General features: G+C 42.1%; 1 protein-coding gene across 2 annotated transcripts in view; it reads left to right on the top strand.

The window, feature by feature from the left end:
- Positions 1-11,495: 11,495 nt before the first annotated feature.
- The window catches only part of LOC102787924 (transcription factor COE1-like), a 90,444-nt gene continuing 76,305 nt past the window's right edge, over positions 11,496-25,634 (top strand). For both annotated transcript variants that reach the window (XM_087847381.1, XM_087847380.1), the window contains exons 1-6: positions 11,496-12,213; positions 13,090-13,246; positions 13,955-14,018; positions 15,178-15,233; positions 20,253-20,326; positions 24,266-24,334. In XM_087847381.1, coding sequence (XP_087703507.1) covers positions 12,086-12,213; positions 13,090-13,246; positions 13,955-14,018; positions 15,178-15,233; positions 20,253-20,326; positions 24,266-24,334 — 548 coding nt within the window. In that variant the 5' untranslated portion in view covers positions 11,496-12,085. The remainder of the gene's footprint in view (positions 12,214-13,089; positions 13,247-13,954; positions 14,019-15,177; positions 15,234-20,252; positions 20,327-24,265; positions 24,335-25,634) is intronic.

Below are 25,634 nucleotides of genomic sequence, written 5' to 3'. Positions count from 1 at the left end.
CAGTATAGGTCATAAAAAAACCCTCCTCTATGTTAGCGGATGGGACTGGGGTCAGGCTAAAATTAGAAAAAAAAATCTCCTCAGATCATTTTTTTCCAAAGATGCTTTCTTTCATTATCAGTAGTTCTCATCAGGCTGATTTATGTTCATTGGGTCTCCTTTCTTATAAGTTTGATTCTAATTAGTAACACAAAGCTGTTAAATTGGGGTGAAACGTCATCATGACAGCTTTGACTGGCAGCTGAAGTCACGGAGAAACTTGCTTATCTCTGTTCGGGAAGGGCAGATGGAGCCGCACGCTGAGAGGAGGTCCAGCGTTTACGTTACAAAATCACGACCAGCTGTTTCATAGTGACAGCCTGAGGTGTTCTTTAGTAAAGTGGACTACCCCACAGACGGACCCGAAGCCCCATGGCTTTTTTTCGGTAAGTTAAATGTGTTTGTGTGGGTAAGTACCGTCCTTAGCTAGGTCCTGAAATGTAGGCAGCTAAGCTGAGAAGCGGGCTCTTCGGGGAAACTTGTTTTGTAAAGTTGGTTTAGCCAAAGCGTCCAGGCGAATAAATTGACCATGACAAAAGAAAGGATGAGAAAAGCAGTGGGTAAATGGCCTGCAAATGGCCTGACTTGAGTCCTTAAGGATTTGGACTCAGGATTCACCCATTCATTCACACACTGGGGATGGCAAGCTACATTGTAGCCACAGCTGCCGGACACAGGCGCCACCGGGCCCTCTGACCACCACCAGTAGGCAAATATGGGGTTAGTATCTTGCCCAAGGATATTTGGCATGCAGCCAGGAGGCAGCCTGGGATCGAACCACCGACCTTCTGATTAGTGGCTGACCTGCTCTGCTACCTTCTGACCTGCTGAGCTACAGCCACCCACGGTAGGTGTTTTGTCCAGTCACTGGTGCTAGCTAAGAGGATGTAATAAAGGCGAGGTAGCAGAGGTGAAAAAGGAGTGGTTGTTGATAAATAATTAGAGAAAGAGGTGTGCAGGCCAAAAAGCAGGTGTGAGTGTGTGAAATGTGTTGAGTATTTGTTGTTGAGTCAAAAAATGCGTGGTCTCCAGCTATTTTGGAAAGGCTGCTTGCACGATGTACAGCATGTGCACTTGAAATAGAAGAATTTTCCCCATTCTCTTCGGCTCTCCTGGCTCTCTATGTTCATCTGCTAGGGGGAGGTCCAGGCAGGTGATCTTGGAATCGCAATTCCGAGGGATGAATCCTCAATGGCAGCTCATCACCGGACCCGAATAGAGCCAGCTGCCGGTCGGGCAAAGAAGACATCGGCATCACATCCCACATTTCTCAGTGAGCAAGGTGTGCACGCGCAGAGGTGTGGAGAGAATCCTATAGGAGACGGGGGAGGAAGCCATTGGACAAGGATTTCAAAGTGAAGGAATCTTACCCAATGTGAGAGAGGTTACCTCACACCTGTGTAGCAACACCATAAATGTTACTTTATGGTGAAATTCCTCAAGATATTTGATATGAAGGTCAGATTTGTTTTGGTATTTGGAGGAAAGAAATTTCCTGCCCCTATTCTGAGTGGACGCGGTGATGGTCTGTACAGACCCAGTAACTAGGTGAAGGAGGCCCACAGCTGATTTAGCACTGACTTGAGCACAGGATTCCATTCCAGTTAAGAGAGAAAGGCTGAGTATCACACAGCAGGCTAAACGAAACACATGTTTTTGTGTTTCACACGTAGAATACATGTGAAAGGAGGGATTTGTTAAAAATAAAATGATCAAATAAAACTGTTTTTGTTTGATTTTATATACACATCTCTATTGTGCTCATAAAGAGTTGATACTCCACGTATTAAGGGTCAAAAAGCATCAATTCAGCGTTAATTGATTTATTGAGCCTAACATGTAGAGCATCAGAAGGGATTTTGCAAACATGCTTACACATCATATGTAGGGTTAGAGTTTGGCTGATATTTTTTTCTTTTTTTTAATAATAAAAATAATCCAGGTTAGGCTAGGGAGGTGTTTTTCTTTCTCTGTCTTTTTTCCAGGAAAGGAGCAGATGCAGACGAACTCAGACATGGATCAAGTGGAGAAGTTCCACAGGGGGAAAAGGCAGGACTGCCACGTCGCTACCCAGAAGAAGATAGTCATAATAATAAATTTGTTTTTGTTGTTGTATAAAACTGTATAGCCCACTTATTGGGCGCATCCTTGTTATGAAGACTACTGGACCACTGGTTCACATCCAGATCCAGCACGCTGTAACTTGTAATTTCAAATGCTAAAGTGAATGAAATCTTTTTAAAAACTTCCTTTAAGAAAAGAATACGAACACAACAAGTACAAAAAGCTAAACTCACCACTAGGGAAAGATCGCCCTGAATGGCTTTAACTTGGATGCTGTCATCAGTATTGCTGGTCAATATTATAATATCGGCCAAATAAATATCATGGTTTATTGCAGCTTGAAAAACCCCATGCCCTTGGCTACAAACCAGTGTTGGGAAGAAGAGCAAAAATTAACCCCTGGCTGCAGACTTACAGCCTTTGCCAAGGAATACCTTCAGAAGATGAGTACCTTTGTGAATATTCATCATCATCATCAATATGGATTGGCGAGGTGAAAACCCCCCAAATAGAAATGTAGTGGTTAAAGCCACAAAGAACAAGCTGATATGAGTGTCATATTAAAAATGACAGCAAGTAAATAAAAAAATGTTGTGTAAAAGGGCTGCATTAAAGATTGGAATTAAACGTAATTGTAAATGAAAGGGAAAAAAAGTGAACGGGTTGGGGTTATAATGATCAGGAAGTATTTGTTGTCAACCTTCTACTTCAATATAATATATCATTAGATGTGAAATACATTTAACTATATCAACTTTCACCATAGTTCGCTTGGCCAGTTTTCTTGTCGCGTTGAAAGCGTTCCTCTGTCACAGGCTTTGCCTTCAGTCCTCTTTAAGTTTTCTGGAAAGTTCATGCTAATGCTAGCAAGTTGAAGCTAGCTTTTAGCTAGCTTTACTGTGAAACAAACACCAGTTAATTTACCAGGAGCAGCTAAAGAGGAAATTTTAAAAAAATATAGGAGTTGAGTGAGTCATATACTCCGAATAAGCTCACTACACTTCTAAAAACTGAAACAACATTATCTGATGTTTTTTGAGGCGGTCAAGGCATCCAAGTCATAAAGGGCCAGTGAGGACAACATACTCCAGAGCACAGTTGTTCAAACAAATGTTCAACTATGCGGAGCCCAAGAAATCTTTTTTAGGACGAAGTGAGAATCAGTTTGCATACTATGTACCTCTAAGAGAGACTTTGAAATGTTTTTTAGAAACTGATTTGTGTCAGAAATGTTTAACAGGTGAGCAGTCACCTGAGTCTTCATCAGATGTATTGTGTGACATTAGTGATGGTAAGATATTTAAAAGTATTATTATTTTTACCAAAGTCCATCATGTCTTAAACTGCTGCTATACCTAGAAATCTTCAAAGTTGTTAATCCCTTAGGTTCAGCAAATAAATAGATAAAACTACAGTCAAAGGAACCATGTTCTGCATTAGTGGAGATCATTTGGGCTCACATTGCATTGGTGGCTTCTGTGAAAGCTTTAGTCGTACACATCATTTCTGTAGGTACTGTTTAATGACACGAGGTGTCATTGGGGTGGGGTGGCTGTAGCTCAGGTGGTAGAGCAGGTCATCTACTGATCGGAAGGTTGGTGGTTCGATTCCTGGCTTCCCCTAGTCTGCATGCCAAATATCCTTGGGCAAGATACTAACCCCAAATCCATCGGAGTATGAATGTGTGTGAATGTTAGCTATAAAAAAAGCACTTGCTTGTGCGAATGGGTCTGAATGGGTGAATGCACAAGTTGTGTAAAGCGCTTTGAGTGCTCAGATGAGTAGAAAAGCGCTATATAAGAACCAGTCCATTTACGATCTGTTTTTCAGGGTGGCAATCTAAATCAGTGTGGAGCTGAACATACCATAGAGACGTACAACTCTGCTGTTGAACACCTCAAGACTGAAGGTACACCAGATATAGAAGGAGTAAAGTTTGAGTCAGTTTTCAACTGTTTAAAATATTTTCACATCTGTCAGCCAGGTTTGCCACCTTGTTTAGGACAAAACATTTTTAGGGCATTTTGTCATATGATGTTGTACTGTTTCTTCAATATTTTTGTGAAAAAAACAATGGTTCACCTACACCGTTCTGAATCGGGGCATTAAAGAGTTTAAATACTCTGACTCTGTTAGGTCAGTCCTCAAACAAACTCTCAGGACAGTTAATAAGAAACTGGAACTTTTTAAGGCTGAGTGGAAGATGGAACAGATGATTTTTACCCCACTGCATCCAGACAAAAAGATGCAGCGGGGTAAAAGATTTGCTCATGCGCGAAGCCACTGCTGGCATGTGATGCGCAGCAGCAGAAGGAGGAGAGCTCACTAACAGAAATTTTATTGGAAAAGTACAGAAAAATATTCTTTTTTTCAGTATCAGTATCTACCGAACGGTTTTGGTTGGTACTAAAAAGGTATCGAGTTTTGGTACCCAGCCCTACTCACATTTCAATTCAATTGCAATTATCATGTCAACGATACAATTCAATATTCCAATGCATCTTGATAACTTCATTTCAGTTTGTTTGTTTTCATCAACAAATAAAGGATGTCACATATACCCAGTGTTGGGTAAGTTACTTTAAATTAGTAATTTAGTTACATTATTAGTTACTTCTAGCAAAAGTAACTCAGTTACTTCAAGTTACTCGTTACTTTCAAAGTAACTAGTTACTAAGGAAAGTAACTTCGGTTTTACTCAGAATTCTCTTGTTAGTGTGTTGCTTCCGTAACTGGATAACCAGCGAGATTGCCAGTCTTCTAGCTTGCTTACTTGCCACAAGTGCACTGTGCCACCTACCAATAGAAAGGAGAAAATAATCTGCATATTTCCACGAGAGAAATCCCACGCCTGGAATGTTGTTGATCGCTGACATGATTCTGGCCTACGTCACAGCGTCATGTGCGGTTTTTACATCCAACACAAAAACTGCAGTCGTGGTGCTTTCAATTGTACTCAGAACTCGGAAATTCTGCCTTCTGAATAGGAAGATGTAGGTAACTCCAGACTGCAGATGAGCTGCATACAGGGCTGGACTGGGACAAAAAATCGGCCCGGGCGTTTCGACTGGCCGGCCCACCACTATAGGAAAAACCATAAAGCCTTTGAATGAAAACAAACGCTGTTGTGACAGTGATGTTCACTGTTCTGATGGTATATATGTATCAATCTATCAATCGTTTGTTGTAAGATTCAGATAAATATTTTTTAAAAGCTAGACATTTTAAATGAGAATAAGAAAGAAAAGTATTTCTTTGTGCCCCCCTCTCCCTGTTAATGCCCTACCTGGCCCCCTTGGCAACACTTTGCTAGACCCGCCCCTGCACAGCTGCCAGCTGTCAGCTACTTAGAAAAGGATCCTGGTGTTATTTGTCTCTCAGAAACAGTTCATAACTTCCCTTCAACTCATTTATGTCACCTAAAAGGTAAACCTGTTTCTCCATCACCTGTTCAGCTCTGATGATTCAGTAAGGACTTCTCCTGGTTTCATCTTCATGTTTCCCTCTCACCAGATAACCAAACCGATATCATGACCAGCAGCTTTTACAGCTCTGGCTCCAGCAAACATCAGCTGATACTAGAAATTAATATTAAATAAATTCTAACAACAGCTGATCAAGCTTAAACGTGCTGCTGTTGTTTAACACGACTTCCGCTGGTTTCCTCTTTCTGGCGCAAAGTGGGTGATAAACAAACAAGAGAGAAAAGCCGATCAGCTGATCATTGATCAGTTTCATGATTGAAGTAGAAACAGGAGAGAGAGGGGGAGAGAATGAGAGGAGAAGAGGCAGCTGTGCAGCAAAGACACAAAATAACTCCAGTTTTGTGTCTTTTTCATTCTGGCAACTCTAATAATTAACCTTATGAACAAAATAAAGTTCACTATCAGTAACATAGCACCCACCCAGCTGTATAGAAACTCCGTCATGCTAGCTAGCACGCAGTACGAAAAAGTCAGCATAATGAAAATAAACTCCACCTAAACTTGGTTTATATCTGACCCAGATAGACTGCAGGTCATAACTTCTTACCTGAAGTTCAGTTCACCTGACACTCGGACCGGCGGCCGCCTCAGGTCTCTGCTCCTCCTGCCTTCCCTTTCCCTCATCCACCTGCTGGCCTCCACCACTTGCTAATGTTACTGAATCTGTGGAAGCTCCGCGATAGCCACCGCAAGAAGTAACAAATAACGAGCCTATCTAAATCCCAGTAACGATTAACGCGTTCCTGATTTTGGTATAATAACTAGTTACCGTGCTCGTTACCACAATAATAACGTAGTTACTGTAACACGTTACTTAATAACGCGTTAGTCCCAACACTGCATATAAGCTGCTTTTTTCTATTGCTCAAAACTTGTCTGAACACAGACTGCACTTGTTGGTCCACTGTGATGTATGTGGCTGAAGAAAACATACTGCTGTTATATTTAGCTTGTACAGTCCCGATCAGAAGTTTAAGACCACTTGAAAAATGGCAAAAAAAATCATATTTTGCCTGTTTGGGTCTTAACAAGGTTCCAAGTAGAGCTTCAACATGCAACAAGAAGAAATGGGAGTGAGACAAAACATTTTTTGAGCATGCAATTTATTGAAAACAACACTTGAACTGAAACAGGCTGTTTTACAGCTGATAACAAGTTTAGGACCACACCTCCAAAAAAACCCTGTACATCCGCCCCCCTCCCCAAACAGAAATCACAGTTCCAAACATGAGCTGAGTAACCTTACCTCCTAACCTCCACCTTTATTGTTAATCACTTCAAAAATTAGTTGCCGTGTGCTTGATGCAACCATTTCCACGAGGTGAGTGGGAACATTTCTCCAAGTGATGAACACCGCTGCATGAAGGGCATCTACTGTCTGGAACTGTTGTCCATTTTTGCAAACGTCCCTTGCCATCCATCCCCAAAGGTTCTCAATTGGATTTAGATCAGGGGAACATGTAGGATGTCTCCTGGAAGAATTCCTTGTGTACCGTAGCATTGTCCTGTTGAAAAACCCGGTCGTTACCACACAGACGAGGGACCTCAGTCATGAGGGATGCTCTCTGCAACATCTGGACACAGCCAGCGGCCGTTTGACACCCCTGCCCCTCTTGAAGCTCCGTTGTTCCACTAAAGGAAAATGCACCCCAGACCATTATGGTGCCCCCTCCACTGTGGCGCGTAGAAATTTTTTTTGGGTCTACCACTTGACTTTTTAGTTCCATAGCCCTTAGGATCATTTAAGAAATGACTGTCATACTGCATCCCACCTCAGCAGCGATGGCGTTCTGCGAGAGACCCTGCTTATGCAGTTCAACAACCCGACCATGTTCAAAAAGGTTTTTTTTGCCTTTGCCATCAGAACATCATGACAGTGTGACCACGTGACAGAAAATGACAATGAATCTACATTTTTCCACAGATTTGGCCTTTAAAGGCATGTGTTCCTAAACTTTTAATCAGCTGTAAAACATCCTGTTTCAGTTTAAGCATTGTTTTCAATAAATTGCATGCTCAAAAAATGTTTTGTCTCACTCTCATTTCTTCTTGTTGCATGTTGAAGCTCTACTTGGAAACTTGTTAAGAACCAACCATAGAAATATGATTTTTTAAAATTTATTTATTTTTGCCATTTTTCAAGTGGTCTTAAACTTTTGATCAGGACTGTATTTAACAATCCATTAGTTTCTTCTGAATAAATTAAGAATCCTTTATGTCCTCAAACACATTGGATCCAAAACCTGTTCTAGTTCCTACGACACCATCAGAGACTTGAAAGCCTTCTACTGTCAAGTCTGGTAAAAAAGAAACTTTGTGAAACCACTGCAAGTATCAAGTGTTTTAAATTTGATTTGACTGTTTATTATGTACATTTTTGTTTTTGGTTGTATTAAGTTTAATATTAATTATATTAGTGCCTTTTTAGTCATTAATTTGATTATTTAATATAAACTGTTTAATCATTGTTTCTATTGGTTTTTATTAATGTTTCTAGCAAATTATAACAACAAGTAACTGAATGTAAATTTTATGCCAATCGACCACATTATGTTTATTACCTCATTTGTGGGACCTTAATTTTTTCGGGGACATTCTGGCTACAACAGCTGCCATATTGAATGTAAATATGAACTTTTAAATAAAAAAAATGTATTGTATTATACAGCTCTTCTTTACTTTTTCAATAGGAGACTGTAATCAAGCTTATTAAAAGTGTATTTTGACAACAGATTTACATTATATTACTTTTTTATTTCAATGTAATTATTGTACAAAAAACAACAGTTCACTGTGAATTTTACATTTATCAACAAAGTATACCATTATGTATTCTGCATTATCACTATATTTTCCACAGTGAAATTCAGGCAAACAACGACTGCCAGTAATTTACTGTAATATTGAACTTTTGAATATTTATTTTATACAGTTTCACTGTATTTAACAATGAAAGACTGTAATCAGGTTAATGGAGTATACGTTGTTTTTACATGAATTACCCATAAAGAATTGTATAATTCATTTTTAAATTCATAGTTATTTACTGTAAAAAAAAAATAAAAATAAATAAATAAAATTTAAAAAAAAATAAAAATCTTTACTGTGAAATTCAAGGTTACCAGAATAGTATACCGTTTCGTGTTCTACATTTACAATTGATTTTTCAGGTTGAAATTCTGGCAACCACAGCTGCCAGTAATTTACCATAAAGGTACATAACTTTTTTTACAGTGTTATTACAACCAAGTAATGCAGAAGAGCATCTCTGAACAAACCACCTATCAAACCTTGAAGCAGAAGACCACACTGGGTGTCACTGCTGTCAGCTAAGAACTGGAAACTGAGGCTACACCAAATTCTTACTCAAAATTACTCCTTCATGTTCAAGAATCATTTTACCCCTCATCCACGAAAGCCTGGTAAGGTATGGTCAGGGGCGTGGACACCCAAGTTTATGACTGCGATAACTCAAGAAGGAAGTCACCTAGGATTTTCACATTTGTACCACACGTGCATCTTGTTGGAGGCTCAGGGCTGATAAGGCGGCTACCGGGATGTTGTTTTGAGCGTAGGATGAGAGGCGGCATAAAGCCTGAACACGTCACCAATCTGTCGCAAGACAGGTGTACCTAATAAAATGGCTGGTGAGTGTATGTAAAGCAGTTTTGTACTTTTGTGAAGGCAGGGTCATTCTTGCTAGTAAAATAATGTTAACATTTAATTGTACTTTGTGCATTAGCGTTCTTACACAGGACACTGAGTATTTCTACTTTAACAGACTAAATAGAGTAAAAAGAATAGACTGTTAAAGTGAAACAAACTGACGGCTCAAAGAATTTAGTGATTGTGATGTCGGCTTAAGGAGATGTTGCAACATAATCACAGGTTGCTCTACATCCGTTTAATTTTGACGTTACGACTTTTGGGTTATTTCTGCAATTGCACGATGTGAACACATGATGGCGCAGTTGTGTTAGTTTTTAGATTAGCTGGGCTCTAATCCAAGGCCACAGCGCCGCTGGACGCAGACACACACACACACACACACACACACTCCTTGGAGTACTTGTGTTCCCGCACTGTTGGGAATCACTGCGCGCACTAAATTAGTACCGGTGTTTTATCTGAGCGTTTTTCTTTAATCTGACATCTCCCGCAGTGCTCATGAACATTCCTGCATTAACTCAAAAATGTCTATTGCATCTGAAATCTAAAATACTTTAACACTTCCGTATTAAAAGCCCCCACCTGTGGCCTTTTGATACCGTATTTCCTTTATAGTCCCTCGAGAGCAAATATACCAAACTTGACTTTAATGACCTGAAATTTAAAGAGTCTTTTTTTAAAATCGATATTTCTTCCTGAAACCTCAGCAATCATGTCTGATATTTTGAAAATTGAAAAAGTGACTAACCGACACTGTTTGATTACATTCACAAGCGTTTATTTCCTCCACAGTTTAGCTGTGGGCCTACATGAGCTGACACGCGGTGATAAATATGTTCGTTAATATTTTTGGATTATCTGATCCTGCTACACGTGTTTGATTTCTTCCCGATCGATCCAAACACCTCTCACACTTCTCAATTTTTAATTCATTCCATTATATTATTATTATTTTCTCCTCAGCTATGAAATTCTTTATATCCCACACGGGTTCATCCGCCACCGTCTCCTTCTTCCTCTATAAGCAGGAAAACTGAAGCATAAAAGACTCTTATTCTCCATAATCAAGGTCAAGAGCGTTTTTCAATAACCTTTGGGAATAAAAACCTGGAACGGCGCCAGTGCGCCCTGCCAGTCATTTTCACTGCCAGCAGAACACCGCTAAAGTTGTTGACCTTTTGCACCTAAACAGATCAATACGCCGCAGTTTATTCTATTAAAAATAGTCCACCGAATCATCTATTAATATTTGTATTTAGTTTAAATCCCCCCTCGGCGGCGTGATAAATTGTTTCAAATAACAGATGGTGCTAGAGGGAGAGACAAAGCGGGGAAATCTGGTAGCAATTATCCTCAATTATGTTCATTGTTATTTTGAGCTAATTATTGTTATTGTCACTTTTGTTTGTGTGTCTTGCGGCGCTAGGCTGCAATAAGCAGGCCCGAGGAAGACAATGGGGGGAACAGGGATATGTTGTGACGAGGAAATGTGGCTTTTATAATTGAGCCTAACCAGCTGGTGTAAATAAAACTTTGATCTAAATGTAGAGGCTGCGGGTCTGCCTCGAGAAATAGACTAATAGGATGTGGACTCGGGTCTATGGTCGAATATACCTTATTTTTCTTCTTCTTTTCTTCTTGAGGGTGTGGGGTCGCTACATTATTTAATTACTATGATTTTAAACAAAAACTAAATCTGCGACTAAGGTTTGAGTCATGAAGACAGAAAGATTAAAATCGTGTTTGGGGGCGTTTGTTCTGTTCTTAGATAGAACGAAACTGCCCACGCTGGTTAAATGTCTGAGATCATTAGATTGCCCTGTGATGTTCACTCTGCTGAAGTGCCGTTTCTCCCCCCCCCCCCCCCCCCCCCCCCCTCCTTTTTCAGCTCCTCTCTCTGAACTTTCAGCACGGATTCGCGCAGGACTTCATCTCCACATTTACAGAAAACCTTCTAAACGTTTATTAGAAATCCTCCCCCCAAAAAACGAGGAGAAAGCGGCCCGGAGGAGGACAGCGGGAGAAGGAGTTCCGTGGCCGCTGCACGCGGGGCAGACCTAACTCCTCTCTATTCTTTGTTTGGGGGCGTCTCCTCTCCTCTCTTCCCGTGCTGTCCCCTCCCCTCTTTCCTTTCCATCCCATCCCAGCTCTCTCTCTCTCTCTCCCCCCGGGGCGGGAGAAGCCGTGTTTGGTTCAGAGAGGGTCCTTTGGGAAGAGTCACAAAGCGGTTTCCTCTGAGAGAGAGAGGGAGAGCGAGAGAGCGAGAGAGAGCGGAGTGGCGAGAGCTCGGGAGTCTTCCGCGGGAAGCAGCGCAGCTCTGGACATCACCGACGCCAGCGCGTCCCGGACCACTGAGCTGAGGCAGAGACGAGAGCGAGAGCAAAAAAAAAGAGGAAGAAAGAAGTGTCAGAAGATGATGACATCTGATCCGGGTACTAGCTGATCTCTCTGTTTTTTCTCTGTGACAGCCCAAAGCTGTGGGTTTCCACGCGCACCAGGAGTGACTTTTTCCACCCTACACACATATTTTACGCACAGGGCGTGCGATTTTTAACCCTTTTTTTAAGTGCTTGGATATTCTGGATTTTATGACTTATTATGATTCGCCTACCGTTTTAGCACCAACTCCCTCCTCAGGACAAGAGAAAGTGGAATAAAGGGTGCACGCTGGATTGAGGTCTTTCTAAGCGCACGCAGCACCAGCAGCAAGAGTGCGTCTCAAGGTTCCTCCGCTCGAGTCACTGAAAGGGATCCGCCGGGGAACAAGTGCAAAGCCGGGAGGAGAGAGGCAAACGGAGGGACTTGCATCGAGCTCAGGAGGTTTGTTAATGTTTGGAATCCAGGAGAGCATCCAGAGAAGCGGCAGCAGCCTGAAAGAGGAGCCGCTGGGAGGAATGAACGTCCGGAGCTGGATGCAGGGGGGCGGCGTGCTGGACGCCAACACGGCCGCCCAAAGGTGAGCTGTGCCTAAGTGAGGAGCACTTCCACCATCACTCATTTACCGAAAGATGGAATCAGCCTGCGTGTTCTCCTCCAGGATACTGCAGCTGCACAAGAATTGAGACTTTGCGAATGGAAGTGCAGCAGTCCGAAAAAAAATTCTGTCCATTCAACTGCTGATAAAATCATCTGTAGAATTAATAATCTCATTCAGAAAAATTCTACCACACAAGCTGTCATTAACTAAACAGTTGTAAGCAGCATGTGCTTGGTCTAGAGATTATTTTTTCCACAGATGTTTCAGATGCGATTTATTAAGGATTAAATCAAAGAACAAATACACAAATGCAGTCCTGTGCTAGAGGAAAAAAAAAAACCTGTACTTCCTCCCCATTTTCAAACTTACTCGTTGTTTTATTAGAAGGGAATAAAATTCTCCAACTGAACCACAGCCAGTCAGAGTAAACGTGGATATATCACGATCTCCCCTTTACGCGAACAGCAAGTTTGTGCTTCAAGTTGGTTTAGAGATTCCGGAGATAATTATCTCCGGAATCTGTAAATCTGTAAACCAAACTATGAAAGCTGCCTGTTTTACTTAATTAATTAAGTAAAACAGGCAGCTTTCATAATCACAATCTTTAAAATAAGAGGAAAATCTGCCAAAAAAAAAAGAGCACAAGCTGGATTTTACTTTCAGTGTTTGTAGGCCCTTTAGGTTTGTTTTTATTATTTGTTTTTATTTATTTATTTTAGTTTAACTTTACATAATTATTATTATTTAATTTGCTCTCGTTCTTATATTAATTTTGAATTTTTCTAATTTTTACAACATAAAAACTTTACATCCTCTGACTGCTTCTAACACCCCCCTCCGTCTGTGTGTCTGCAGTGGAGTGGGTCTGGCTCGGGCTCACTTTGAGAAGCAGCCGCCCTCCAACCTGCGGAAGTCCAACTTCTTCCACTTCGTCCTGGCTCTGTACGACCGGCAGGGCCAGCCAGTGGAGATCGAGAGGACGAGCTTCGTGGACTTCATCGAAAAAGAGAAGGTCGGTTCAGAAATACACGTTGGTCTTAAGAGTTTTTAGATGAAGGAAGATCCCTGAGATTTTGTGAAGGCCTCAAATATTAAATTTGGTTTCTGACATTATTGAATGAATTTTTAACGTCCCATTTTAATGAACTACTTGTCCTTTAATTGTTTGCATTATTATTATTATTATTTATATTATTATTATTAAAAACTAAAAATACAATATTATAAATATTATAAATTTACTGTAAGGCACAAACCTCCTTAAACCCTCGTGTGTATTTGATAAATTAAAAAAAATGCCTTTCGGCGTTTAAATTGTTTTAATTTACAGCTCCATTCAACACAACCACTTGTTCTATATAAACAACGGCGCTGCAGCCCGGGCTTCTCATCAATTATGACTTGGCTTAAATTAGATGAAATGTATCGGGAGAATTCCGTGTTGGATTTATTGGCCCTCCGAACACAACCAGTAATTACGCAGGAATTAAAAATCCACAATAACACCACGATTACACACGGAGAAATTACAGGGCTGCACTCCTCTGAGCATAAATCAGCTTTTATTTAATGCAAGACCGCTGTAAAGAATTCATTAAGTTGGATGTATGCTTCACTAGCCTACATGTGAAAACAGGAAAAAATTAACTTCTTGCTATTTTTTTTAAAATGGTGTTAATTTTTCCATAAACAGCTCTGTGTTTGTTGTGTGTGTGTCAAGGAGACCAGCGGAGAGAAGACCAATAACGGGATTCATTACAGGCTACAGCTTCTTTACAGTAATGGTGAGCAGACTGGCACACTCACACACACACACTCACATATATATATATGCATGCATAGTTAGAGTCAGCTTTGCCAGATCAGCTTCATGTCTTATTTTATCAGACACTTAATGATATTCACACAGGCAGCAGCTGATTCTTGAAGGGGGGGGGAGTCCTGTCCTCAAAGTAGTAAAATAAAATGTTGCAATGGGTTATCAAGGCTTCCAGAATTTATGTCAACGAAATTGCAGGGCAGAGATTCACGATTGTGTAACGTGACCGACTTCTATTAGTCAAATTTCAAGGCAGCTGTTACAGGATGTGACCCAGCTTTGTGGCTTCATTGCTGTCACTGTCCCTAAATTAGTTTGTCCAGTTTTATGTGCTCTTTCTTTTTCTTTTTTTAAAATAATTTTTTGACAGTGTGAGCTGCACGCTAACCCAAGCAGGGACATCACAGCACCAGCCTCCTGTGTAAAGAATAGCTACAATTCGTGTCTCGCATGTGTTGATATTTGGGAGTCAGAATAGACACAAGCAATTTATCAGATAAGTCAACAAACAAGGTGTTTGAATCTGTTTACCGTCTTAACACGGGGCTGAACGCCCAAGGTCTCGTGTTGTGTAAACTATGCCGAGTTAAACGTGTGATTCTCGTGTGATTTGGGAGCTATATCGATACAGCCGGCTTGGCGTAAAGCATGCATCGCAGCAGAGAGAAATGCAGAAGCTGAACAACATTTATTTTCACACTGAACTGATGAGCAGCTGCTGGCTGATCTTTAATAAGCCTCTCACTTTCTTCACAACCCCTTTCTGCCTCGTTAAAAAGGAGCCACTGTGTGTCAAGTCGCAAGTGTTGAGCATTTAAACCAAAGAATGACTGTCTGCTCTCAGACTGTTCTCCACTGACTCATATTTCAGGCCTAAATAGGAAACATTAATAAAAGCTTTAAGAAGAAAGAATTTGCAAGACAAAATTACGTTTGCCCCGCTCCTTTGTTTATTTATTGCGAGCTTATTGCTGTAAATGACGTTAATCTCGTTTCCTTGTACCCGCTGCTGCCACTTTGCTAACCTAATTCCACATATTTTAAATGCCCTGCAACGTGCTGCACTGTGTGTTAAAATATGTGTAAAGTTTACAATATTTCTCCCTTCCTCTGGATCCCAACAGGCATCAGAACAGAGCAGGACTTTTATGTTCGACTCATAGACTCCATGACTAAACAGGTAAACACACACCCTAACACACTCTCAGAGCGGTCTGTCACCTCTCCTGTTACCTCTCTGACAAAGAGCTGCTCCACTGATCCTCTTGTTCTCCGCCGCCCTCCTCTATTTCACACAGAAATGAATGTTTATGCGTGTATGATTCAGTGGGTGGGTGTTTCCACAGTGTATGTGGGTGGGGGCACACACACACACACACACACACACACACACATACACACATACGGCATGGCTCCAGGCGTTTTTGCCTGTGCTCCTCTCGCTGTGATTAGAGTGAGGAGGCAGCGAGCGGGTGTTGAGGAACAGGAGCGTAATTCTGCTGCTCGCAGTAGGAAGTGGAAAGATATAAGGGCACCTCTGGGATTTGGTCTGCTGCGTAGCAAGCATTCTGATCAGATCCAATTTTTCTGGTAATGCTCTTGTTTTTGTTTATGTGTACATTTATAAGAGGGAGAGCAAGAGAGAGAGAGGGAGGGAGACAGAGAGAGGAGCAGGTAGAGTTTGAGGAGAGAGGCGGGAAGACAGGGATGCATTTTCAGTTTGTGCGCTCCTGGTCCCGCAGTTAAAGTCAGGATGAAAACTGATTGTTTTTGTTCATGAAGAAAGTGCGAGTGAGAGTTATCTGCCTGGTGGAATGCAAAATGTGTGTGTGTGTGTGTTGTGAACGCCAAGGTATGAGGAGCCAAGAAGCCCACCATGCACTGAATACTTACTAATGTGACTCCAGGCTCTGACAGTCTCACATTACTGCTGCCACGTTGCACCACATACTGTGTGTGTGTGTGTGTGTGTGTGTGTGTGTGTGTGTGTGTGCACGCTGGCAGGCCTAAGAGACCACACTGTTTCCTAATAACACTCTTTAGGTTCGGCTTGGTGGGGTGACAACCAGCTACACACACACGCATACACACAGTTGGGACTTTCTCCTGTAGAGTTTGAAAAAATTAAATACATGCACACTTTTTCATGCTGAAAAAATTAATGGCTTTTTAGAATTTCAATATTTGAAAAGGGGGAGAAAAAAGGATGGAGGCAGGTGTGCTGCACCTGTGGTGCCTTCCTTGCACTGTGTGAGTGCTGCTCTGTGGCTGTGTGGATGGGGAAGGGGAGCAGGTGTTTAGTGCTGTATGTATACAGTAAATGTGCAAAGGTGCTTTGGAGAAGGCGTAAAGCATGCTCGCTTGAGTTTGTGTGTGTGTGTGTGTGTGTGTGTGTGTGTGTTATTCCCAGTAGTGGAGGAATGGAACTTTAACAGGTGGTCAAACCAAAACAGTCGCGAGGTTGGCTTAGCTGGTCAGTGATGTCATGGCCGCTGTCTCTAACCGCACACACAGGCATTTGTTCGCACCCACTGTTGTCTTGCCAGGCGGGGAAAAAAGAAAAGAAGAAGAAGCCACACAGAAGTCCAGAGGTTGCACTGGTTTCTCTCTTATTTCACTGGTTGTTAACAAGATGTGGCTTCATCCACCAAAATTGAAAACACACGACCCGAGCCCAGCATGCCCAAACACATTTTTGACAGGAACACACAAAATAAAGAGCTGCTGAGTTTGTAAATGTGATAATGAAACAGGCTTTCTGTTTTATAACTTAGGAAATAATCATCAATATTTACATTTGTCATGATGCAAATGCTCGAAAATCCAGCCTTATTCTAGTCTCGTTAATCTCTCTTTGTGCCGTAGTAGCATACCTTTCACATGTTTCACTGTTTAAAAGCCCAGAAACAGAAGACGATAAAAACAAGAAAGCAAGAGGGTCATTTCTCTAAGATTATTCAGAGTAAACCATAGAAACATAGATTTGTTTTTAGTATGAATTTCTCAGTTTTAGTAGTTGATCAGCGGTGTAAAGTATTAATTTTAGTTTTACTTAAATATTCGACTCTGTAACTCAGAGTATGTGCGACACATTATAATGAGGCAAACGTCTTTTATTCTGTTTTTTTCCGCCCTTCTCACTGTGATTTAACAGCCAGTAAAGGAAAAGCCTACTCCAACATTTGGCATTTAAAAGCTGCTGCCTGTTTCTGTTCTATTTCTGTAAGTCTACCTGTTCTGCGTTTGTGCGCTGAGGGCCAGAACTGATTGTGTTAAACGGAGAAGGAGAGCACCTCCTAGTCTTCAGAAGCAGAGCGTGGAGCTCGTTGATCACGACTCTGTCCCGGAGAATAAAGCGTCTGTCACTGCGGCCCTGTCGGATCACTAGCTCGCTAGTCGACCTGACACTAACGCAGGAGGAAGTGTGTTCCCCTGCTTAACGGATCCTTGTTTACATGCCGCACATATCACGCCACTTCAAAGGTGGGGAACAGAGAAGCAAAGATGCTGTGTGAAAGGCCTGCTGAGGTGGAGAGAGGAAGGAGACAGAGGAGGGAAAAGCAGATGAAAGAGAGGAGCAGAGCAGGCAAAGTGACAGCAATGAAGAATCTGAGGCAAACGTGGGCCGTGGCGGTAGAGGAAGGTACACACTAACACAAGAGGCTGTCACAGAGGGTGGATGAAGTATCTTTGCATTGTCACTTTTTCCTCTTTGGAGCTCCAGAGGTCTCAAGCTGCCATGAGGGCAGACCAATTAGAAACTTTAGACCTTAGTTTCATACAGTTCTGCTGTAAATACTAATGTTTTGTTTGACCTTCCATAACGCAAGACCTCTCTCGAAAACCAAACTGGTTTAAAAAGAAAGATTGTTGGCACAGGGCGAGCAGCAATCAGTCAGGTGGGAAAGAACTGGATGTCTTTTACAGTTGCAAACTTTTACTTTTGCTGCATGACCCAGACTGTAGCTCATCTATGCTGTTGACCCGATCGCCTTAAATAAAGGAGGTGGGCTGTTATGTGGTGGTACGTGTCACGGGCGACACGGCTGTTCTGTTTAGAAAGATCAATGCATTCACCCAGCCAAAGGTTTAATGGTTTACTTGTGTGTTTGCGTGTGGGCGTAAGAAAGACGAGAAAATAGCAAAGTGCAAAAAAATAAAAAAAAGTGAAGAGATGATGGTGATGCGCGCTCGTCGAGGTTAGGGAGCAAGCTCATTGCTTTCTCCTGGCCCACTCTTTTCCCATGGCGCGAGGAGCAGGACTAATCACGGACACAACTGTGGTTTATAAAACACGTTTCCTCTTCAGATTTGCTCTGTCAGAATTCTGTCTTTCTCTGCGTTTCCACACACTTAGATTTGGCTTTCATTAAAGGGCAATCAGGGGGATTTTACGGTTCAAATGTTGATGAGTGAGCGATTCCAGAAAGAGTTTCAGATGTTGGGTGTCGGATCAACCTCAGTAGTGTGTTAATGGGAGCGGGTTTTTTTTTCTTTGTCTGAGGTCATTTAAAATATTTACAATCTGAACAAACGCTTATTTTCTTTCCTGCGTATTTGAACTTGCGTCAGACGCTTTGACAGCTTTTGGTCAGATTGGCTTTTCTTGGAGAATGTCAGCTTAGCCTGGTGCAGATTCCTCCATGAGCTCATTTTTCTTTCATATTTTCACCCCGTGCTTGAATCGACTGTGGGTGCACATCCCTGGAATCCTGGACCACCAGGAGCTTTTCGGTCTCCAGGTTCACATATTGATAGATTTCCTGCAGGCGTGGGGAGGAGGGGTTCAAATGGAATATGCACATGCATGGAAAATTGTAACTGACAAGGGCCTCGGGCCCTGAAACACATGGGGGCTCCAATTCCAGAAAACACAGCTAGCTATTAGTATGAAATGCTTTAGGCTACAATACTGGGGCCCTCAGACAGTACAGCCTCTGTCACTGCTTTCCACTAAGTTTCACATAGTTGGTACAAATGAGAGGTTCAGCCTACACCCTTTGCTCATCTTGAGGCCCCAATAAGAAGCCACTGGGAGGTTCTGAATCCTTTTTTATGCAACCAGCAAAATGTGCTCCTGTTAATTTTACTTCATGGAGAATGAAAAGGAATCACAGGTGAAATAAAAGCACTGATTATTCTTCTTAGAGGGTTTGCATTTAAGGTTTTGGGCCATGTGTAGTATATCTGACAGTCCATAAGCTTTAAAGCTACTTAGACATAACATATATATACATGTTTCATTTTCCAAGTATGGCGGTGTCAGTGTGGCCTTGTTAAGTGGTCATAAAATCAGCTTTATTCATTCATCATTGTTCACTTGATGGCAGCAGGCAGTCTAAACATGAGCCAGAGATGATTTTAAAGGGCAGAGAAACTTCTTGGCCGCTCATGAGGAAAGCGATCTTGTCACTCAGTCAGGCTCGCCGCAGTTTTCGGTACGACACATCAAACCAGCTTTTGCAGACCAAAGACTGACAGGGCGTGCGTATTGATTGATAGGTAGCTTAGTGGTGTGTGACTTATGCCGGTTTATTCTGCTTCCATAGCAGCGCGGGAGTGTTGTGTAACAGAAGCAGGTGAAGCCTCGGCAGCAGAGGCAGAAAATGTGAGGACCATTCTCCGGAGCCGATGAGATGATGGTTGTTATTTTGAGGATTTTCTAAAACAATGAGTGTGAATCAGCTCCGTGTGTGCGTATGTGTGCATGTGTGTGTGTGTGTGTAAGGAGGGGTGTGAGACACAATGGGTGTGAGTGTATGTGAAGTAGAGGTGCTACTGATGAAGGATGCGTTCATGGAGGTGAAGTGGGACCTAACCTGTTATCTCAATAACACTTTGACGCTATTCTAAGTGTACGTTGCGGTGACGTTACAGAAAAACTACAAGTCAAGGTGCAGCTTCATGCTCGTTATGATATAAATCTACTATTAAGCTAGTAATTTCCTCAAAGCTTTTTTTTGAAAATGAAGATTTAAAGTTCCCACAAAAACAATTCACTGATCCCATTAACAAATCTCATCTGTCCAACTTCTGATGATTGCTCTGTTGTTGTATTACATATCAGTTAAATGGATCTCTGTGAGCCACTCACACACCGTAAATAAAAACAGTAAGAGGCTTTGGTCTGCTGTGAAATGAGCACGCTGGAGCCTGCGAGTTTAACTCTCCGCTTTCTTCTTCTCCTCTTTCTTTTCAGCCGATTGTTTACGAAGGCCAGGACAAGAACCCAGAGATGTGCAGAGTGCTGCTGACACATGAGATCATGTGCAGGTGAGAACAGATGCATCACATCTCTCCTCTCCTCTCTCCTCCAGCATACTTTGCCTGTGAAGTTCTCACCAATCACCGCTATGTACATTTCTTATTTTGTCACCCTCATTAACCCCCCCCCCCACCCCACCCCCCCCGACACGCACATACGCACACACACCTGAAGCCCTATCTGTTGAGGAAGATGAGTTTTGGCTATCACAGTTGTTGCTTTAATTATAAGCTTAAGATGAATTTCTTTGGAAGTAGGTTGGGAGGAAAGTTCTATTTATAGGGGCGTTTTGCCGACCTATCCTATACAATAGGAAACGTGCGCGCGGGAACATGTGTAGTTTGTGTGCGCATGTGTCTCTGACGCCTGGTTAATTAGGACACAGAGAAACTCATTAGTCAATCTGAACCCTTCTGTTGTTTCATGGCTAACAAATGGGCCTTGCTCTTCAATCTGACTATAAAAAATAGGCAGCAACTCGCGCACACACACACACTCGCACACACACACATAGATCCGTAGACACAAAGAAGTATGCTTGTGTATTCAGAGCCCCGCACAGCGCAGTTATAAAAATTCAGATTTAGCACATGAATTACGTTGTTCTTTTTCCTTGACCTTGTCACTGAAAAACTTTAACTGTACCAATATAAATTGGGGTTCATCTACATGCGCACACAGGGACTTTAGTTGTGAAATCAGGCCCACTAATACTTCATCGTATAGCTTGGTGAATATTCCTCAGGCAGTTCAGCTGGAGAGGCTCATGATAGACCAATTGAAATTCTGATTTACAGTGAATATATAAATAAACAATTTGGCAACAGATTTTATTGTAAATTATTGCCGTTCATCAAGTGGAGGATAATTGCGGACCTGAATCAAATGTGCTTGCATAACCTGTACGGTATGACTCTCGTACAGTAGAAGGTGCTCGTTCTGTCCTGCGGGATTTTGTTTTAAATACTTCCTTCGGGGGAGCAACAGTGCAGAAAGTATGGCTTCTGCAGCGAGTGTAAACAGTCGCTTGTCTTCAACAGCCGCTGAGGTCAAAGTTACGGCTGTTGCCTCATGTTCTCACATGCTGATTCTGCAGCGGGGGCTTTGCACACAACACAACACAACACGCACACACACACACACACACAAAGAGCTCAGGGCGTCCATTAATCAGTGTGGCTTATTGTCACGGCAGTGCTATTAGCCATATGCTCCCAGCCAATCTGCCACCACAAAGACCTGCGTTGCAAAATTGGCTGAAGCGCTGGCACGAATACGTGAGTGATTTCACTCTAGAATTGGACAATAGATGCTTCAATGAACGCGCTTAATACAAATGTTGGTCGTGCTCAGTGTATTTTAACATTTGCCCTCTTTCAAATCAAGAAGCTTTATGACATTGTAGATATTTTATATTCACTCTGTCTGACAGAGCAGCCTTGGTATAGCTGGTTGAAACTCTGTTTTTATTTTCAAGGTGAGTTTAATTTATTGTGGACATTTTAGCATAATAGTTTTCATTTCTTTGGAAACTCCAGGACGTGAAATATACTTTTAGACAAAGTTCTGTGAATTTGGAAAATCCTTGGCTGCTCAGCTTCTGTGTAAGCAGAAGTTTATCTGTTATTATTTGTATCTTTTTTAACAGACATTTGAATGAAACATATCTCTCCAGGAACAGAATTATGGATTAGTGATTAGCCTGTCACTTATGTTTTTAAGTTATTATGTTTGCTATACTGATCAAAATCTAAGGCTAATCTCTTGACTTTATTTATATCATGTGATCACTGACATGTTAACATAGCTGCTAATCATTCTGGCTATTAAAATTAAAGTTAAACACCCAATATCTAATTAGCTTTGATTGACCAACAGTCAATATCCAAAGATTTTTCATAGAGCAGATGATTAGCTCACCAGCATCCACAGATATAGGTCCTGCATTACTCCCATTCCACCCCTTCCTTCTCCTTTCATAGCATAAAACACTCTTCTCCTTCCTCCACTTCCTCTTCTGTCCCTTAAGTTTCCTTCACATCTATTCCATTCCCTCTGTTTCCCACGCCATCACCCACCCTTCCCTCTACCTCTCCCTCATCTGGTTTAGCTTTCCTTTTTCACCCCCCACCCCGGTCCCTGATCTCCTGCTTGATTCCTCTCTCTAACCTCTCTCTGTTGCTGCGCTCTGCTCTCCAAAGTTACAGTGTAATGACCCAGTTCATAGAGCGGCAGAGAGCGAATGACAGCGAGAGCAGAAAGAGCGGCAGATAGCGGAGACAATGAGGAAGGTGTAACGTATCAGTCGCTTTCTTTCTACCTCTGCCATCTGTGACAGCGGGAAACCCGAGATGTCTCCCCTTCCTCTTCTTCCCACCCAGACCCCTCCTCTCCCCTCCCTCCCCTTCTCACCCTCTTCTTTTAGCTCTCCCTCCCACGCACACCCTCTCACTCTTTACCCCCCCCTCCCCACCCATAGCCATCTTTATCCTCCGCCCTCCTGCTTACACCTTTATTCATAATTGATGCATGCAAGAAAGCCTTTTTGACACACTTGTAGTACACATGTGTGAATTTCGGTAACCATGTCAGGTGTTTTGGTTGTTTTCTCACGTATGTGCGTGCATGTGCGTGCGTATACCGCCCACGTGTTTTTGGAGCCTCGGGCTTCTTTTTTGTTTCCATCTCCACTTTACCTGATGGTTCATCAGTACAATTAGGATGGACTTTTCGCGCTCGATTTCCAGACGGTTATGCTGTTGGTTATGTTGCCTTTGGAAAAAACTTGACTATAAGCATCTAAATGATCTCAGCTTGTTAATTACGTACTAATGAAAACATTTTCTTGCAACACATGTGGAGGGGATTTTAACTAATTAACCTTTCATAACCCCAACAGTATCATATTGACACCAGGAGAGGTTATTATTCTGAGACTTTACAAAACCCCAGAGTTACAATCATATTATGCAGTCACCTTCATGGGCTATGAAAATAGGTGTAATGCACCATTACAGTCTAGTCTCATAGGAAAAAGTGTTGTGGCTATCCACAGCACAAAGCATGGTGTTTTACAATAAACGCTGTAAAATTGTGACCTAGCATGTAATGTTAGTATATGCGTGTGTAATGTAGGGCAGGAGTCCTGGCAATCTTGCAAAATGGAAAATGGAGCTTTGCAACATCTGGTTAAGGTTGTTAAAAGATCAGTTTTAAGCCAAAACACGATCTTGGTGCCTGGAGCTCTGGAACTTATCTTCATATTATTTTGCTATTCAGCTAAATTACTACCTGTGTAGTTCTTATAATGTGCTGTGCAAAATGAAACCATCTATTTGAGCCCAATCCTAAAAACCTGAATGTTTGAGAGGTTGTTGGGATTCGGATGAAACTACTATCTTAATAGTTGATTGTTTGAGCCAGATGGGCAAACTGTGGTTAAGGGTGCACCTTATACTGGGAACACTGGTAATGAATATCAACCAGCTCAGCAGTAAAAAGTGGAGAAAATGGAAAAAAGAAATGCTAGGCAGTGACCACAGCAACAAATTACCCACGAGTGAGACAAACCACGACCAACAATAAATCCGGCAGTGTCTTTTTTAATGTATTTGTTAAAGCAGCAATCCCACAGTGTATTTCCTTCAGATCCTGCTATACAGTCACTTTCCTTGTCTTGCAGGTCTATTTTTATCCTTGCTTTCAGGGCAGATTTCTCTGAAAGACTTTCAGTAAAATTCACTATGGCCTGCTTTCGACAGATTGGGACAAATTCTGCAGATGTTGTAATAAATTTGTTTTATCAGTGCAGACAAAAGGCACGCACTGCAACACTCCCACTTAAACCTCTAATCTGGAAATTCCATAAAATGTACCCTATGCCCAAATTTTCCCCCCACTTTGCCCTGTGTCTTCTTCCCTGACGGTCTTCTTTTCTCTTCCCGTAGTCGGTGCTGTGACAAGAAGAGCTGTGGAAACCGTAATGAGACACCCTCAGACCCTGTTATCATCGACAGGTACTGTCTCTCACTTTGCCTCTTCTCTCTCTCTCCTCACGCACGCACTTGCGCACACCCACAGACACACAGTGGACGAGAGTTTGTGCGCTGACCCGTTTGAACGGCGCGGTGGGACAGGATGTTTGTGTGTTTGGATGAGCTGCTGTCACTCCTCGATAGAATCAGCGGCCTCAGATGCACGGGAAGCATTTGAGAAACCAATTTTGCTTTTATAAGTCAAACAGCAGGACTCGTGAGTGGGTGGTGACAGTGTGGAATTACACTTGCAGACACACACACACAGGTTTTATCTGCATGTACATGCGCACTCTAGTAACGTAATCATCGATCTTTGCAGAGGGGACACAAATACACATCAGCTGCTCCGTTACATCCCAAAGGCGCACTTTCAGACTTGAGTGCTCAGATGAATGTGTGTTTCCTCTACGTCACGCAAAACACAAAGCAGCTCACTAGCAGGAGTCGTCTGTTGTTTTCCTGCCGCTCGTCTCTGTCTGTCTGTCGCTCTCTTTCTTCCCTTCTGTCTGTCACAGGAGAGGACTGAAGTTATCCCTCCCTTAACATCCACCCCACCCCTCTTTCTGTCGCTCCTGCAGCAGCACAGAAAAATGGGTCATGAGCGAAGAAGAACAAAAAAAAAAAGTGACAGAGAAAAACTGAAATGAGATCCAACCTCATTTTAATCTGATTTCTCCTTGGCAGTTGTTTTAACCCTCTGCGAGCAGTTCTGTCGGTCTGTCTGCATGTGTTTGAGTAATTCACAGGGAGAGGAGTGAAATATTCTACTCCCTGTCACCACATTGTTACACAACTTAAATCACTGTACAAAATATCATATTCCTGCAGATTTGTACCAAGTGTTTCTTTTTTTTCCTTCTTCACCATGACCAGATGTTTCAGTTTCAGTTTGTGAAAGATTTTTGGCAATTGTAATATAAGCTGATCATCTGCAACATTAAAAGCACTGACAGATGAGGTAAATACCTCAGATCTTCTTGTTGCAGTGCAGTGGGTGCCAGCATTCATGAGGATATTACTTTCACAGCATCTAGACACTGTTGCAGTCCAAGCACACTCCCTGAGGCACTAGTACTCTTGCAAAGACTTCTCTGGAATGGCTCAAGAAACACGACAAAGAGTTCGGGGTTTTGACCCTGCCTCGGGATATCCAGATCTCCAGATTCCAGTCCAATCAAGCATACTGCATGTAAGATGTGCTAGACCAAGTGAGATATACGGAGGAAACACTCCACAACTTATAGGACCCAGACGATCCACTGACAGTGTTCCCATGCCC

The sequence above is a fragment of the Neolamprologus brichardi genome, chromosome 10 (assembly GCF_056152115.1).
Source record: "Neolamprologus brichardi isolate AB-2024 chromosome 10, ASM5615211v1, whole genome shotgun sequence".
Taxonomy (NCBI): Eukaryota; Metazoa; Chordata; class Actinopteri; order Cichliformes; family Cichlidae; genus Neolamprologus; species Neolamprologus brichardi.
Note: the sequence above shows the minus strand (reverse complement) of the source record. Positions and strands in the feature narration are given on the sequence as shown.